This window comes from Microcebus murinus, chromosome 12 (genome assembly GCF_040939455.1).
Source record: "Microcebus murinus isolate Inina chromosome 12, M.murinus_Inina_mat1.0, whole genome shotgun sequence".
Classification (NCBI taxonomy): domain Eukaryota; kingdom Metazoa; phylum Chordata; class Mammalia; order Primates; family Cheirogaleidae; genus Microcebus; species Microcebus murinus.
Window position 1 is genome coordinate 63,568,049 of NC_134115.1, and position 19,258 is coordinate 63,587,306.

At 40.4% G+C, this 19,258-nt stretch overlaps 1 protein-coding gene across 5 annotated transcripts in view; it reads left to right on the forward strand.

Annotated features, from left to right (window-relative positions):
- The window catches only part of INVS (inversin), a 152,452-nt gene that overhangs the window by 119,714 nt on the left and 13,480 nt on the right, over window positions 1–19,258 (forward strand). For all 5 annotated transcript variants that reach the window (XM_076008871.1, XM_012768988.2, XM_012768995.2 and 2 more), the window contains 2 exons: window positions 4,922–5,134; window positions 14,815–15,098. In XM_076008871.1, the coding sequence (XP_075864986.1) occupies window positions 4,922–5,134; window positions 14,815–15,098 (497 nt within the window). The remainder of the gene's footprint in view (window positions 1–4,921; window positions 5,135–14,814; window positions 15,099–19,258) is intronic.

Here is a 19,258-nt window from a genome sequence, read left to right on the forward strand (position 1 = left end):
AGCTCACAGCAACCTCAATCTCCTGGGCTCAAGCGACCTTTCTGTCTCAGCCTCCTAAGTAGCTGGGAGTACAGGCATGCACCACCATGCCTGGCTAATTTTTTCTATTTTTAGTAGAGACATGGTATCCCTCTTGCTCAGTCTGGTCTCAAACTCCTGACCTCAAGTTATCCTCCTACCTCTGTCTCCTAGAGTACTAGGATTACAGGCGTGAGCCACCACTCCCAGCTCTCTCTACTTTTTAATGCTTGATGTTTCTCATAATAAAAAAAGATTTTTTATAATAAAAAAATTACAATACAATTTTTAGCCCAGAAGCAGCCTGAGAGATCTAGTTCTTCCCTTCTTCTTTACCACTTTTACAGATGAGGAAACAGAAACTCAGAGAAGTTAAGAAAATGTCCAGGGCCACATAGGTACTCTGACTCGTAGTCCAGCACTTTAGGGTATAATATGGAACATGTTATTCCTTTTGTCATATTTGTAAGTAAAGGCATAGTTTGGGCCTTAAATTTCATGAGCCAGATTTTGATGATCCTGCTTATATACTAGGGAAAAGACACTATTTATTAATAGTTATAGAAAAAATTATCAAGCTTACTAAATATATATGTTATTTGCATACTGATTTTAGAAACAGTTTTATTCTATAGGAAACATATTCAATAATTGATACGTGTGTTGTAGAAGAGTTATAGAAGTGGGAAATGTGATCTTAGTTCTAGTCTACATTCTGTAGACAGTAGTTATAGGTTATTAAATATGAAATGTCTGATTTCGAATCAAAAGTTTAGTTTATTATATCTTAAACAAGAAGCAGTACAGTTAGTCAAAGTATGCACCTAAACTATCGACACAATTTTGCCATCTTAACAGTAGCTTGTTTATACCAGCAGCCAAGAAGCCTGGAGAGTGAGTGGTGATGAAATCGCCAAAGGCGTTTTCCACAGCTTGTTGAGAATTGAATCCTTTTGTTTGCAAGAACTAAGTGGTCCAAAACCACTGAAGAAGTGGTAGTCAGTTGGTGCAAGGCTAGTGAATACAATGGATGACAGAGAGTTTCCAAATCCAGCTTGTGTACTTTCAGAAGCGTTTTTTGTGACATGAGGTCTTGCAAGAGGATTGGCTTGTCTCTTGACACCTCTGCTTAATCACAAGCATCCTCATCATTTCGTCCAGTTGGTTGCCGTAGACATCCGCTGTAATGGACTGGCCAGGTTTCATGAAGCTGTAGTGGATAATACCAGCACTAGACCACCAAATAGACACCATTAGCTTTTTTTGATGAATATTCGGTTTTGGACTATGTTTCAGCACTTCAACCTTATCCAACCATTGTGCCAAATGCTTGCAGTAGTCAAAAAGAATCCATTTTCATCACCTATAACAACATGGTGTAGAAATGGTTCACCTATATGTTGTGACAGCAAAGAAAGACAAGCTTCAAGATGTTTTCTCTTTTGACACTCATTTAATTCACACAGAACCCATCTATATAGCGTCTTTACTTTGACCATTTGTTTCAAATGGTTCAACATTGTTGGAATAGTGATGTCAAACCTTGCTGCTACTTCATACATAGGTTGAGATGGATTTGCTTCCACTACAGTTTTCAGCTCATCATCATTATCCACCTTGGTCTCAGGTCACCCACATGGCTCATTTTCAAGATTAAAATCACCAGAATGGAACTTCTCAAACCATCGATATACTGTGTGTTCATTAGCCGCATCCTTCTCAAATACTTTGTTAATGTTTCAAGCTGTCTGCTCTGCATTGGTTCTACAATGGAACGCATATTTAAAAAACACAAATTTTTGACTTATCTATGGTTTCACAAAAATGGCTTCAAGAAAAAATTGAAAGATAATCACAAGCCAAACCATACATTTGAAAGAATGAGGATGTACCTTCACACACACACACACAAAAGTGTCAAAGTGAAATGTCAGAGGTAACAACCATCAAACTTAATACTTAAGGAAATTAGACATTCCATACTTAATAACCTAAATACATAACCTTTGGCAAGTTGCTTAACCTTTCTGAGTCTGCTTATTCGTTTGTAAAATGAAGATATTGAACTAAATGACCTCTAAAATTCAATTTAACTCCACTATTGTGTTGTTTGATGACTCTATAATAATTTTCCATTAGAGAAAAGTACAGTCATGAAAGGCATTGTAGAATATATGATAAAATTTTTTTAATTCTTCTGAATTTACAAAATGCTACCTACTGATAAATAATGTTTTAAAATTTATATAGGTACCTCTACTTATAACTCTGGTTCCCGAACAATAATGGCAAATTGAGCTATCCTAGTATGGGGGTTCCTTAATGTCAGCATTTGGGGCTTCCTCCCAAACTCATGGTTTCCTTATTCAAGTGACCAAACCTCCCTTAGACTGGAAGCCTCTTCCTTTCATCTCTTAATGTGACTGTTAGGTGAGTTTTAAAGAGAGATCATTTCTTTTCTGTAATCATTGGATGGTCTTCTGTGTTTAATCATGCATCTATATAATCATCATATTTTCCACCTCATAAATCACCTGATTATTTTCCCCTAACACCTCATTTTACTGGACTAGTCACAGTCACCCAATAGGAACCAGAATCAGTGGCAGTCATTAGGTGGTCATAAACACGAGCTTGGTCCTATGGAAATAATATTTATGGTAAGCAACTATGGTATCACAAACCAAGCAGCGATGCTGACATTTATCATCTGCTTGCTGTGTGGCCTCACACGGCTGTCCTCTTTACATGTATATTCCATTGTCTCCACATGCCAAGTCTGTGTAAAACATGAGAAAAGCTGGGGCTTAGAATCATCACGTAAGTTGTTTAAAAAGTGACAGTCATCACTCCCATTGTTGGGTGGTAGAATTGGAGGGATTTTTTTTTCTGCTTCAATTTTTGTACTTTTTTGCAAAGTTTGAATTCTTAACATACCATTTTTACAAAGTAGTCAGTTTTCTTTGAAAGAAAAGAAACCGTATCTGCCAAAATATTAACAGTGGTTTGTTCTGAGGGTGGGAGTATAAATGATGGTTTATTTTCTTCTGTTTATCCAATTTTTTGTATTTTCAAAAATAAAAAAGATAAAAAAGGAATTTGCCTAAAATCGCACAAGTAGAAAGGAGCCAATTGAAAACATATAACTATGACAATACCACCTATCTTTTCTAAATAATAATTTATCAAAAAGGTGATGTATGCACACTGAACAAAATTTCAAAGGGGGGCCAGGTGTGGTAGCTCACGCCTGTGATCCTAGCACTCTGGGAGGCCAAGGCAGGAGGTATTGCTCAAGGTCAGGAGTTCAAGACCAGGCAGAGCAAGAGCGAGACCCCGTCTGTACTATAAATAGAAAGGAAATTAGCCAAAATTTCAAAGGGCATTCAGTGAACACTAAATGTCTTTTCTATCCCTGCCTCTGGGACGACCAGTTTCTTCTCCAGAGGCTTCACTGTTCCAGTTTCTTGGGAAACTTCTGGAGATATTTTTTCATAAATAAGGATGTAAGGATATATTCTTTTTCATACACTTGGAACGTGCCACAATAACTCCTCTGTTTCTTACTTTTTTCTTTTTCTTCATTTAACAAGAAATCCTGGAAATTGTTCGTTGTTTATTCACATGCAACAGTAATGGCTGCCTTAAACAGGTGACTTCATTATACTGGTGGCCTGTGCTTTATTTAACCAGTCCTCTGTTGATGGCTATTGAAGCTTTTTCCATTCTTTTGCAAAGACAAACTGTGCCTCTATGAATATCCTTGTACTTAAAGCATTTCATACATGAGAGCAGATCTATAGGATAGATCTGCCTGTAAGTGAAACAGCTACTTCAGTGTGCATATACATGAATAATTTTTATTGATATTATCAAATTGTCCTTCCTAAAGGTAAAAGTAGTGTATGAGAGAGCTTATCTCCCTCTGTCCTTGCCAGTGCATTGTGTAACTAACCTTTCTGATCTTTGCTAATTTGATAATCAGTGAAAAATACTCTCTCATGTTAGTCTTAATTTGTATTTCTCTTAAATGAGTAAGGTTGAACATATATTTATATGTTTACACGCCATTAGTATTTGCTGTTCTGGGAACTGTCTATTATCTTTGTTTCTTGTTTGTTTGTTTGGGGAGTTTTGGGGTTTTTTTGAGACAGGTATTGCTCTGTCACACCAGCAGTAATAGAGTGCAACAGCATGATCATAGCTCCCTACAACCTGAAACTCCTGGGCTCAAGCAATCCTGCCTCAGCCTCCCGAGTAGCTGGGACTATAGGCATGCACCACCACACCCATCTAAATTTTCTATTTTTTACCGAGATGGGGGTCTTGCTCTTGCTCAGGCTGGCCTTGAATTCCTGCCCTCAAGCAATCCTCCTGCCTTAGCCTCCAAAAGTGCTAGAATTACAGACATGATTGTCCCGACACTATTTGTTTAATAATCCATCTTTTCTGCATCGATTTAAAGGGCCATCCTTATCATATACTAATTATCTTCATTTAGAGGCATATTTTCTATTTCTTAAGCATTAAGTATCAGTAATCATGGACTCAAACTTATGACTCTCACAGAACATTATTTGCAGTGCTTTTTCAGATAGGCACAGGGAATTATTTGACACATGGGGAAGAAGGAGAGTGATCACATGTTCCCAATAGCCCCCAATTACTCAGGAATTGACATGGTTAACAGAACAAAGCACCTGACCCCCAGCTGTATTCAAACTTGTTTTTTGCCTGTCAGAGAAAAAAGGAACAGCCCTGGCATAGAGAAGATGGCTTTGCCTGGGGAATATTCCACACTTAGAATGAAGTTTCCTTCTGTCACATAATAATATTGCCAGTTTAACTATACCTTGAATTATATTCCAAAACTTAAAAAAAAAAAATCTTTCTCCTGGTTCAGGTACACACCCCTTGATTATGCTTTGCTTGGTGAGCGCCATGAAGTGATCCAGTTCATGTTGGAGCACGGCGCCCTGTCCATCGCAGCCATACAAGACATTGCTGCCTTCAAAATCCAAGCTGTCTACAAAGGGTATAAGGTCAGGAAAGCTTTCCGAGACCGGAAAAATCTCCTCATGAAGCATGAACAGTTGAGAAAAGATGCAGCTGCCAAGTAAGTTTGAGCTGTGGAGATTGTGTTCTCACCACTCAGTCAGGGTGGAAGGGGGTGGGGGTGGGGGGCAGCAGAGGGAAACAGGAAAGAACCTGAATTACTTTTGCTGCCTACACCCGGGTCACCTCTCCCTTTCTGCTCAGCACTCCATCTCCTGGGGACTGAGGCTGCCGTGAAGAATGAAGGCCTAACCTCTCCTTGGTGGCTGTTCCTCTAGATCAGTCTCTGGTGTTTCAGCCCGGAAATAAACCACTGCCACCCCCACCCATGGCAGGGAGTCAGGGGTGGAATTGCTACCTACAGTAAGCTAAGAAATAACCTTTATTCCCACCTTTTCTGCCTTTCCAAAAGTAACTTGTGGCAATATCTAGCCTACTTTCACTAGACCAATCTAAGTCTAGTTTTCATTTGATGAAAGCAACCAACTTGTATAAATAACTTGCTCTCCTCTCCCCCATTTCTTAATAAATCTATACTAAATAAAGTAATTTATTCCAGAAGTAGTGATTGAATGCCTAATATACATACAAAATTCTTGGCTAAAGCCTAGGGAGAAAATGGCTAAAAAAAGCAAAATCCCCACTTCAGGAACTTTACATTTTTGGGGAGAATGATATAAAATATACCAAATAGCCATTTGTGCCTATTACACATTGTGATTATTTCACATAAGTGATTCATTTTAGATTATGCTTAAGTTTACCTTTTCTTTGATACCTGTGTTGGGGGAAAAAAGTATTTTAAGTAGCAGCAATGTATTGCATTAGCAAATACAAATACAAAACCTCTGATGATAAAGATGTGGACATGCAGATTCTTGAAGGATATATTCTTGACTATATCATGAATGTTTCCAACTCTTCTTCCAACTCTTCTTCCAACTCTTAAATCCTTCCACATCTTGCCTACAAGGGGAAAGCATAAGTGTAGTAAATAACCATTAGAAGTAATAATAAGCAGCAAGGTAAATGATTCCAGTGAGAAGTTAAATACCATTATGCACTGGAATGCTAATCATAATGTCAGCCTTCAGTAGATAAGATTAACAGAAACACAGCATTTTCTGTGATTCTGAAGCTACTGAAATAGATAGCATCCTAGGAAATATTCTCTTGTACTTTTTTTTCTTTTTTGGAGACAAAGTCTTACTCTGTCGTCCCAGCTAGAGTTCAGTGGCATCATCATAGCTCACTGCAACCTCAAATTCCTGGGTTCAGGCAATCCTTCTGCCTCAGCCGCCCAAGTAGCTGGGACTATAGGTGCACACCACCACAACTGGCTATGTTCTTTATCTTTTTGTAGAGATAGGGTCTCGCCTTTGCTCAGGCTGGTCTCTAACTCCTGGGCTCAAGCAATCCTCCCACCTCAGCCTCCCAGAGTGCTAGGATTAGAGGTGTGAACCACCACATCTGGCCATTGCACTCTTCTCTTAATGAGGCTCTCTTCTCTTCACTTTTGCCAAAGAATCTAGCGTTAACCTAAAAGCTTCTACACACCTCTTTTTCCAGCCTTCTCTAAAATTTGTCTGCATGTGACTGACAACTCTGAGTAGGTAATGCACATAACAGATTATCCTGAGTTGCAAATAAATAGTCTCTGCAAGGGATAGAATGTTGTATTTCCTTTTGCTGATGTTTCCATAAACTCCAATTTAATATGTGAGAATCTGCTGTTAGAATTTGAAGTCCTATCTACCTAAATAAGAGGTGGGGCTCTACAAAGGCAACATGACTGACTTTGTATGTCCCCAAAAAGGAATGTATTAATCCAAACACATTCTACCTCTTTATTAGAGAGAGGGGGCCCTAGAGTGATCCTTTCCCTTTCCAGCAGAATAGAAGATTGTGGTAAAGTAGAAAGTGACCTGGATTCAACGCCAGCCTCTGATATTTACTTGTGATGACTTGAACACAGCATTTCTCTTAGAGCCTTAATTTGTTCATCTGGAAAATATGACAGATTAGACCAGCTGATTTCTTGGCAGCTCTCTAGTTGATTTCTAGGTACCTCCAGTTCTGCAGAAACCCCTGAGTCTTTATCATTAGTGATCTGCAGACCCTTCTTCCTCTCCTTTGCCTTTGGTGGTGCCAGTGGTCTTATGCCTGGGCCTAAGAGTTTGGACTGGCCTACTATGGGATCAACTTAGAGCTGGGAACTAAGAACCTATGTGTGAGAAGATTTCATATACGGGGAAGGGGTTTAAAATATTGACATGCTTAAATAGCACAATGGTTTACATTTTTTTTTTTTCTTAACATGGACTTTTGTGATTCCCAGAGCAGAGAGTTTGAAACAACAAAGGGATCTAGGAAACATCTAGTCCAACTCCCTCTCTAGTTGTTACCCTAATTTGTTTCACTGCTATGGAAGATAGGATCTCTTTGTTATTAGTTTCTGAAGTTAATTTTTAAAAACCCTTTTAAATGGGAGCTGTGCTTACTTGTGACAGTATTTTTTAAATTTCCAAAATGGAAAAACTGTAATCTCCTTTATCTCAGTTACAATCTTTCCTTTATTGAGTGTTATTAGAAATAAACAAGTTTCTTACAGTTTAACCATTGCTTCCTACAGTCACTGTAGTATAGATCCTCAGGAGAAATATTTAAATGGTGGAGAAACTGATTGAATTTGTATTAATTTTATTTCTTAAAATTAATTTTATTTCTTAAAATTTCTTAAAATCTGAGTCAGTGTTTAATTTTGCTTTCAGTTTTTGCTTTAAGGCACAAAAATCGGAATGGTAAACTTGGTCCTTGCTGCCGCTGCATCACTGACTAAGGGGCCCGTGCACATCATGTTCCCTCAATGTCCCTTTCCCAGTTTATCACATTAGAAGGGCAGGAATCACCTTCCTTAAAGTGAGAATGTAAAAGGAACTTAATGAAACTTCAAGTGATTTCTAATTTACTGATAGAGAAACTGGGAGAGAGAAAAGTTATAGTCATGTTTTCTTAGGCAGGTATTTTAGAAAATACTATTTAAGAAATAGCCATAATCCATTTAAGATCACTTTATAACTCATGCTGCACTATGTATGTTGTTGCCAAAATGAACATTACTATAATTTTCCTGCCAAATCATACAGCTGAGTGCACACTAAAATAAGACCATGTTTATGCTGATCAGCCTTCTTTCTTGAAGCTTCCTTTCTGCTGGGTTCTTATTTCACTCTAATCTCAGATCTCCTCTAACTCTCTGACTCTCCCCTCCCAGGTCTTTTTAATTATACCATCTCCACACTGAAATCAGCCTTGAAGGCAAATTCCTTAGACTTCTAGTCATGCTATATTTTTTCTCTGGAAAATGTATCTACTCTTAAAATTTAAATTATTCCATCTCTATAGATAACCCCTTAATTTGTCTCACATCCTGACCTCCTGGAAACCTAATCCTGTATCTTCAATTGCCTACTGGACAACTCCACTTTGCTGTCCTTTTGCCACTTGCCGCCACTTTAGACCACTGGACATTTCCGTTTGCATGTTGTGCTGTCAGTGTCACTTCAGACTCGCTATGTGAAACCTAGAGCTTATCACCACAACCTGTCTTATCACGTATCTCCTTGCTAGTGCTGTCACCATAGATTGGGTTAATTCTTCCTTTGAAAAGTCTTTCATGCCTTTTTGTTTTCATTCCTCTGTACCACTCAGTATGAGCCATCATTCTTGAATACCAGCCGTGATGCCAGGTAAGACCTTCAACATTTACTTCCACTTATATTTCCAAGCCTCATTTCTCTCCACTACCATGACCTTCCCACCCCCTCACGCTTGATGTCTCAGCCATCCTGGACTTTCTTCACTTCTTCACTTGCCATGCTCTCTGGGAGACCTGAGTTGCTTTCTGGCTAGTGTACTTGATTGAGTGTGTCTCTTAGAGTTACATAATCAAGTCCTGTGTTGATCATCCAATTTGAACTCTTGTGATGCTTAAGTCCCTTCTACAGAAGGTTGTTCTTTGTCCTCAATAAGTCAAGTGACAGGGAACTCTGTACCTCCGAAGACCACACATTCCATTTGTGGAGGATTCTGTCTGGCAAGTTATTTTCTACCTTTTGGTCTTGAAGCTACTCCTTGAAGCCAAAGAGAAAAGTCTAAATCTTTCTCCATAAACCACCTTTCAGATATTTAAAGGAAGTGCTCGCGGCACTCCCTCTCCTACCGCTGGTCTCCTTTTTGGTTTATAATTGACCCTAGTGCAGCCTGCTCTGCTGAACACCCCGTTTGTCAGCACCTCGCTTCAGGGTTGACCCATGTGCCTGAGTCTTCTGCTCACAAAGGCATCTCAACAGTAGGCAGTTACTTCCATGCTTCTACTTCATGTCATTCCACTTTTCTGAACCTCAGTTTTTCATCAGTAACATGACAGGAAAGTATCTTAATCCAGGATGGGCTTTCGGGCTCCATGAATACCCTGAAACTGTATGCGGCATCTTGCCTGTCAGGAACATATATGCATTTAGATTTTTTATCATATTCTCAAAGGGGATCCATGAGTCACACATAAAAAGATAAAAACCATTGGACTAAATGATCTCTGAGTTCCCTCCCAGCTGTAACATTCTATAAGTCAAAGGTCCTAAAGCACATGACATTTTCTTATTCCCTGGAGAGGAAGTTAAAGACCAAGTATTACTAAGCCTGTTATTCGGCGACAATGAAGAGATAGAATCTGACAGAGCCCTAGACACCATGCAACACCAACTGAAAAGGTTAGAGCCAAACCTTTTTTGTCTCAGGAGGTAATGTTTCCTCTCTCTGGAAGTGTTCCAGCAGTTGAATTATCATGTCTCTGGGATATTATATAAGGAATTTTTTTTTTTTTATATATAAGGAATTTTTAAAACTATGTAAAGAGCTGGTCTCTAAGATTTCTTCTGAGTCAGGGGTTCTTTGTGAGCTAGGTTGCATATCTTTGCTCATGCATGCTCTTTCCTCTGTCTGAAATAACCTTCTCTCAGGTCACTCCTCTCTCGTTCTTCACGTGTAGCCTTTTCCTCTCCCAGTTTAATCAATTACTGCCCCCCATCCTCCCACAGCTCTGTCTAGACACCTCTCTTAGCACTCAGCACACCTGGAACTCACTGTCAGCAGGAGAGTACAGGTCTGAGGCTCCACTCAATTGTCAGTTTCTTGACAGCAGGAATAGTGTGTTACTTACCTCTATATCTCTAGTGCCTTATAGTATTTGGGACATAGTAAGCATTCAATAAATAACTGTTCCTACAATCAGTAACTGCTCCTACAATGAGTCTAAGACCTTACATAAGCCATTGATCACTCTAGACCTCAGTTTCCCCATCTGTCAAATAGAAGGGTTGGACGAGATACTCTCTTAGATCTCTTTCAGTGCTTATGTTATGAATTTCTGCAAATGTATCACTTTAACTTGCTTGCCTTACTGAAGGTACATTTATGTACCACTTTATCCTCACAGTGTTCTCACACATGTATTTGTGCATTTGGTTTTCCAACTCCCTACATATTGGTCATGAGCAAATTACCATTTAACAGGTTTATGAAAGTTCTGTGTTCTGATTTTAACATGAAACACAAGAACAGAACAAAGGGGCTCACCACTGCATATACTTGAACATGATATTCCCTAAAACTCTTAGACCCCAGCTGTTTACAAGTCTCACCCCTGCCAGATTCAGAAAATATTGAGAAGAGCAAACTTCAGTAAATACCCTAGTTCTTGCTTGGAAGAGACAAGGAAGCCTAGCCTAATAGTTGATGATTAATTTGTCTCTGGAAACCAAAAACATACCCATAAGGTACTGGGGCCCCAGTTTACAGAGTATTCATTAAGGTGAGTGTTTCATGTACATATATGAAATTATTTTAATGCCCCCCTCATGATTCATACTGTATTAGTTATGTCTTACTGTATTACAAATTACTCCAAAATTTAGTGGCTTAAGAAAACACTCAACATTTATTATCTCACAGAGTTTCAGTGTGAGTTTTGGTGTTCTGGATCAGGGTCTCTCATGAGATGAGAATCATGATGTTGGCTGGAGCCGCAATCACCAAAAGGCTTTCCTGGAGCTACAGGATCCATTTCCAAGATATCTCACTCACACGGTGTCGGCAGGAGGCCTCAGTTCCTCTTCCAGAGTGAGTGATCCAAAAAAACAAGACAGAAGCTGCAATGTCTTTTATGATCTAGCCTGAGAAGTCAACACTCTGTAATTTCTTTCTTTCTTTCTTTCTTTTTTTTTTTCTGAGACAGAGTCTTGCATCTTGCTCTGTCGCCCCTGGTAGAGTGCAGTGGCCTCATCATAGCTCACTGAAACCTCAAACTCCTGGACTCAAGCGATCCTCCTACCTCAGCCTCACAAGTAGCTGGGATTACAGGTGGTCAGCACCACACCTGGTTAATTTTTCTATTTTTATTAGAGACGGGGTCTTGCTGTTGCTCAGGCTGGTCTTGAACTCCTGAGCTCTAGTGATCCTCCCTCCTCAGCCTCTCAGAGCACTAGGATTATAGGTGTGAGTCACCACACCTGGCTGAAAGCTAGTTTTTAAATGCTATTAATGGTTACTTTGATGTAATATGCCCAGTTTCTACATATGACCCAATTCATTTTTTTAGATGATGGAAGCAGATTAAGTGAAATTTTTAAAAACAGTTCTGGCATTGGGATGAATTTTACTGGGAGAGGTAAAGCAGCTGAGTTCTATCTTGGCTCTGTCTGTAGTTTACCACATGGCCGTGGGTAAGTCACTTCTTTTGCCTCAGTTTCCTTATCTACCAAATAAGGGTGTCACCCTCAATACACTGAGGTTTCTTCAAACTCATACTATGAGCAGTGGTTCCCTGGGAGACACATACATGTGGGATTATGTTCAATCCTCAGGAACTGTACTGTGTGTGTGTGTTGCTGCTGCTGCTGCTGCTGCTGCCTTAAGGCAGCAGTATATATAAAATAGGATGCAGGTTATTCATAATTTCCAGTTCCAATCCCACCCCCTTTTCCCCAGTGATCACTATTATTATACCCACAACCATAGCTCTGAAGACCTTCACAATTGTGGGCCATGTGACACCTAGAAGATCTTTTTAATGCAAAATGCATCAGTTAAAAAAAAAAAAACATTAATTCTATTCATAAGCTCAGGGCCTAATTATATATTCAGATGATTACATTCTTTTTTCTAATTCTGCTTACTTAGTTCTACCAAAAGGAAAAATCACCTCCCTGTAAACCTCCGCCTCCAAAGCAATCTCCACTTGCTTTCAGGACATCCTGATCACTCTAAAAGGCTGGATCCCCTATTTGTCAGGTGGCTGCCTTTGTTGGAGGCCAGAAAGGTCTGCAGTGACAAGATTTGTCCAGGGGCTGACTGCATAGTGGCTTCTTAGAATTGAAAAGGAAGGCTATTTGGCTTCCTAAAAGGAAGAGAAATGACTGCTCAAATAACAAAGTCTAATGTATCACCTCAGAGCCCCTCTTAATGGCAGTGAGATCCATGTAGATGCCAACCCAGACAGCCACGCTCCTGTGTCTGTCTAAAGGGCCAATATCATTATCGTAAGGCAGTTCTGTTCATCAGTGCTGGTATAAAGAGGGGCATCCCTCTGCCTGCCAGGGGCAAAGCTATTAGATCAATTAGCTGCACTTCACCTGCCCAGGTGCTCCCACCTTCTTCTGAAAAGCAGCCTTCTTCCAGACAGATCGCACTGATATGGCACCTGCTCACTCACGTCCATGTGACTCTCAGGCACCGAGATGCCAGCCTGCCCAGCTATCCTGTAGACTACAGTGCAGCAGGCCCAAGTGTCAGCAGTTGGCAAAGATGTGACAAAGCCAGAGTCAAATAAAAACATCAGAGCTGTCCAGGAGTTAGCACAACCCATCTGGCCATGGTCTCTGATGGGACTCAGCGGAAAACTATTTGATAAGCAAATTTGGCCCCTAGAGCTGGGGCTTCTCCACACAGGAAGAAAGACCTTCAGAAGGGAATTTAATGAGTTGACAAGGTTTTAAATCAAAGTGTAACTCTGATATCAGTCAGCTGGGTCTTTTCTGTCCTTTGAGATCCATAGTCTGTGCAAGTCTGAATTCTGTGACTGGTTGGAGGCTTTGGGTCTCTACCTCGGCTCTTGCTTCTATCCATGTCTGATACTTGTCAGGTTGCTTATTAAAGAAAAGCATGCTACAAGCATGGTAGACCTTACAAAAAGTTGGTGTCATCCCAGCGAATCACATTTCATATCATGCATTTCATATCCCATAATGATATAGTTAACAGTCCATATTAGACCCTCCTGTTCTCTTCAGCCTGGCTACTCAAGGTATCGTCAGAGGACCAGCAACACCTGTATAATCTTGAGCCCTACCTCCGACTTGCCAAATCTGAATCTGTAATTACCAAACTACCCAAGTGATTTGACCCATTAATATGCAAAGAGCACAGCTCTGAAGGCCTTTTCTGTTATCGTAGCACAGGAGGATTTCCTTTGTCCTGGTCCTTGCTCTGTCTCTTCTTTTTCTTCCTCCTCCCTTCTCTCTCCCTTGTTCTTTTATCTCCTCCCTCCAGGTGAGGAGCTACAAACACATTTGTCTCCTACAGGGCAGCCTTTTTCTCTGGAGCTTCAGGGCCAGTCACCTGCTAGGCCCTAAGGTTTCACCTGTCAGCCCTTGATCCTGTCCCGAAGCTTATTAAAATATTTGTCCAATCAAGGTTCCCCACCACCACCACAAGAGGAACTCTGGTGCCAGCCAGCTATTACCATAAAACAACTTCTCCATCTCATTACAAAAGAAATCCTAAATTTTGGAACGATAGCTGGTTCCAAAACAAACCCCTAAATCAAGTCAAGATTATGAGCTATCATACAACTGTTGGACCTGGGAAGCAGAGTTTCTGACGGGAAAGTGACTCACTCAAGGTCATTCGATAGTTACTGGCCAAAGCAGGACTAGAAAACTTCTTATACTTCCCAGCACAGGGTTCTCTGCACCTTATCCTTACTAATTCTACTTTAAACTGAACCTTTAAGTGGCTACCAAATTCTCTTCCTGAATAGTAACTGTGAATCACCTGGGCAGTAAATATATATTGGGTACCTACTGTATATGACAAGCTCTTTTCAAATATCACAAGAAGCAAAACAGACCTGGGTTTTCCATATACCACCTGCCTTTGCCCAGATTTAAATCCTTATTCCCACCAATCTGCCTGGCAGACTCCTATACCTCTTTAAGAATCAACAGCTGGGACCTTCTTGATTCCTCCAGACAAAATTAATGACTGCTTCCTCTCTGCAAGCACATTATTATAACATTTCTTCCATTCTGATATGCTTTCTGGAACAAGAGAAAAAGTGTGGAGTTCCAGGTAGCTCCAGGGATCACACATACCTTTGGGAATGTGTTATGTTTCACACCAAAAAGTTGCCTGGTTATCTATCATGTGTGTCTCAACAGTGCAAAGACTGATCCATAATATTCTTTTCAGCTCCATCATCTTTTGAGCAATAAGGCCTGGTATAAAAGAGATGTTTTTTATTTTATCTGGAGAAAAGACTGCTTTTGGAAAATGTGAATTTGTAAACATCTCCTTTTATGTGGAGATGTTTCAATTTCTCTTAAAATTGAAACCTCACTCAGGGTCACTTGACTGGTGATACTGTTTTAATTTTTTCCTCTTCCTCTTTGGCTTCACTTCCAGAAAACGAGAGGAAGAAAACAAGCGAAAAGAGGCAGAACAGCAGAAAGGAAGGTGGAGCCCAGATTCCTGCAGACCCCCAGCCCTAACCTGTCTGCCCAGTACCGAGGACGAGCCCAGCAGGCAGAGCTGTGCCTCCAGCAAACAGCCTCCTGCCGGCAACACAACCCAGGGCCCTGAGCCAGGAGACTGCAGAGGGTCTCCAGGAGGGCCTCGAGGCAGGGTCCCCCAGAAGGAAGAGTATGTTTCCTCAGACTTGCAGGGAACAAACTCCAGAAAGCCAAATGGTAGGTGTATTGCCTTTGCCATCTCATACCAATCCGTGGACTCTTTTGATTGATATATTTAGACCATTTACATTTAAGGTAATTATTATGTTAGCATTTAAGTCTGCCATTTTATGATTTGTTTTCTATTTGTTTCCTCTGTTCTCTTTTCTTCCCTTTCTGTGGGTTACCGCAACATTTTTTAGCATTCCATCTTGATGGATTTATAGTTTTTGAGTGTACCTCTTTCATGGTTGGCAGTTGTTTTTCTTTTAGAACTTGAAAAATACTGTGCCACTTCCTTCTGGCTTTCATAGTTTCAAATGAGAAGTCCACTGTCATTCAAATTATATTCCTGAGAACATTCCTAGCTAACATGTAATTTCTCTCCAACTGCTTTCAAGATTTTTTGTCTTTATCTTTAATTTTCAAAAGTTTAATATGATGTGTCTTGGCATGGGTTTTTGCAATTTATCCTATGTGGAGTTCACTCAGTGTTTCAGGGGTTCCAGTGGCCACTCCTAGGTTTGGTAATTTGCTAAGAGGACTCACAGGACTCAGCATATAGTTGTACTCATAGCTATGATTTATTATAACAAAAGGACACAAAGCAAAATCAACAAAGGGAAAAGGTACATGAAGCCAAGTCCAGAGGAAACCAGGCACAACCTCCCAGGAGTCCTCTTCCAGAGGAGTCACACACAACGCACTTAATTCTTTCAGAAATAAATTGTAACAACCAGTTAGACACCTTTTGTCTACCAGGAAAGCTCACTTGAATGTAGGACTCCAGGATATTTAGCAGGAGTCAATCTTATAGATACTCTCTGCCTAGCATATGCCAAAATTCCAGACTTCCAGAAGGAAAGCAGGTGTTCAGCATGAGTCATATTATTTGCACAAAGCAATTCAAACACATTGATCCTACTCTTATAAGTTAGGGAATGGTGGGACCCCTCCCAAAATATAAGTGCAGATGCCAACACAGTGAAAAATGCGAATGATGTCTTAATATTATTATGAAAATAGTTTTGACCTGGTACACTCCCAGAAAGGGTCACTGGGATCTCATGATCACTTAATTCAGGGTTTGGACAATTCAGTCTGTCTCTCTGGAACTTAATTTCCTTAGCTATAAAGTAAGGGGTCTACTGTCTACCCTGAAAGGCAGTTATGGATAGAAATAAAATAATTAATATAGAGTACTTGTTATAGCCCATGGCCCACAGTAGGTCTTCAGTAACTATCACTATTAAGCCATACTGCTAATCTATCCAAAAAAAACTACAAAAAAGTATACAGGTTGGGCGCGGCCTGTAGTCCTAATTCTCTGGGAGGCCAAGGTGGGCGGATTGCTCAAGTTCAGGAGTTCGAAACCAGCCTGAGCAAGAGCGAGACCCCATCTCTACTATAAATGGAAAGAAATTAATTAGCCAACTAAAAATATATATATAAAATTAGCCGGACATGGTGGCGCATGCCTGTAGTCCCAGCTACTTGGGAGGCTGAGGCAGGAGGATCGCTTGAGCCCAGGAGATTGAGGTTGCTGTGGCTAGGCTGACGCCATGACACTCACTCTAGCCTGGGCGACAAATCGAGACTATGTCTCAAAAAAAAAAAAAAATAGTATACATACATAACCATAAACATTCCTGGAATATAATTCCATAATCCACTTTACAGCAACAGTATGTCAGCAATGTAATTCTTAAGGAAAGTGTGATTCTGTGTTACATATTCATCCATTTATTCATTCAACCAGCTTTAATTAGGCTCTCATGATGTGTCACTCATGTCAAATTTCCTTGAGTTCTTTCTTAGCTTGGGGCCTTTGCAGGTGAAATTTCCTCTATTTTTCAGATCTCAGGGTGAATGTTACTTCTTCTATACAGCCATATCTCCCCACTTAAAGATGCTACATTTTCCTGCTACATGCTCCAATACCTCTCCTATGTTTCCCTATTATAAAGATTATAATATTTTATTGTTCTTACTGGTTGACTTTATTTCTTCCACTAGATTACAGATCTATAAAGAGCAGGGTTGTTTCAGTTATCTACTGCTACATAATAAACCCCAGAAAAACCAAGTGGCTTAAAACAACAATGTATTATTTCACCATGATTCTATGGTTTGGTTGGGCTGTCTCTCTGCAGGTTCATCCATGTGGCTATATTCAGGTGGAAAGGCAGCTGAATTGCATGGTCTAAGACAAACTGACTTGAAGGCCTAGCAGTTGATCCTCGCTGTCAGCTGGCATTCCTTGACTCTGCACTGCAAGGCCTTTCATCCTCCAGTAGACTAGCTGGCTTCCTTACAGAGTGGTCTCAGGACAGCATTCTCAGAAAGCAAAGGCAGAAGCTACAGGACCTCTTGAAAAACAGGCTCGAGAATTTGCACGCATTCTATTGATCAAAAGCAAGTTATAAGACTATTCCAGACTAAATGATGTGGAGAAATAGATTCCACCTTTATGCGGACTAAGATGGGAGTAATTTTTGGCTGTTAAACAATGTCACAGTTCTGTTTGGTCACAGATTATTCATATTCCTCCCACATACAAGATATTCTTACCCCTATCTCAGGGCCCCAAAATCTCATTCCAATTATCACATCATGCTTGAAGTCTAGGATCTTGACCTGTATCAGGTCCAGATGTGGTTCAGGTTTCCCAGGTGGGACTTGATCTGATTCAGAGATCACTCAACCAGAAAGGTACATTCTCAACCCCCACACATCCAGCAAGCAGTGGTGAGACAGGAACAGAATAACCACAGTAGATGCTCCCAAAAATGAGTATAATAGGAGGCACATAGCAATTCTGAAAGCCAGCTGGTCACACGTTGCCAGGACCCCTACTCTGAGGTATAGAATGTTTTTTGATTAAGGTCTCTCATTTTACTCCTGTGTGGTTTCATATTCCATTGTTCTCCTTGGCTCTTGGCTCTGCTCTCCAAAAAGTCCTTCCTTTTCCATAAGAAATGGGCCCCTTTTGCAGCTGAGAAGCTTTCTCCATCTGTTCTTGACTGTAGTACACTGGGGACCCAGAGGCTTCGTTTTGTTTCAAAAGCCTCACCAGTTCAGGCTCCAGATATTCTCAGTGATACAATTATCTCCAAAGGCTCACTGGTTTCCTGTGAATCCAATCGGGTTCATTCTGTGTTCCAAAAACCACATCCATAATTATTTTCCAAACAAACTTTTCTCTAATGTGAGTGGTTTAGACTTCGGTGGGAAAATGTCCTTGAAATTCTTAGAAATTCTTTTGTCTAGCTGAGAGGGCCCACTGTGCACCACTTTAAATATTTTTGAGCTCATAATAAAGAGTGTCATACAGCCATACTGTTGATATGATTTTTTTGTCCTGAGGCCATATCTTACAATGAGACTCTTGGCTGGAAAGAATAAAAATGTTTACAGTTTTATTTTCTAACCAAGCACATCGTGGGATCTTTATGCTTCCTCTAAATTCTGCTTACAAATTAGTTCTTTATTTTCTTTCTTTCTCCCCATACCTTGTGATATGCAGCCTAAAAAGCAATTGTTTTCTTCAGCATTCCACCTGGAAATCTCCTGAGCCACATCCACATGTTCATTAGGTATCTTCTGTCTTCTACGTTACTGCAAGTGACAATTTTGCCAGTTATTCTCTTTGAATAACAAGGCTCACCTTTCTCTAGACTCCAACAGCAATTTCTTCTCTGCTTTTCCCACCTTCACCAACATTCTCTTCATTGCTCACCAACCAGTCCCAAAGTCATGCCACAAGTTTTAGATTTTTATTAGGACAGCACCTCTCTTTTTTAGTTACCAGTTTCTGTGTTGGTTATCTCTTGTGACATAACAAACTACCCCCAAAAGTAAGTGGCTTAAAACAATAACAGTTTATTCCTCACAGTTCTGTGAGTTGGCTGGGCAGTTCCTCTGCTGTGTGACCTGGGCTTGTGTGGCTGCTAGAAGACTGACTGGGTGGGAAAGCCCTACATGGCCTCCTTTATGTGTCTGCCAAGTGGTGCTATCTGTTGGCTCAGGTGCCTCCATTCTCCTCTGTGTGGCCTTTCATTCTCCAGTAGACCATCTTCCTCACATATTGTTCTCCGAGCAGTGCTCTGAGAGAGAAAAGGCAGAAGCTGCAGGACATCTTGAGGCCTGGACTCCAGAACTTTCATATCACTTCTACC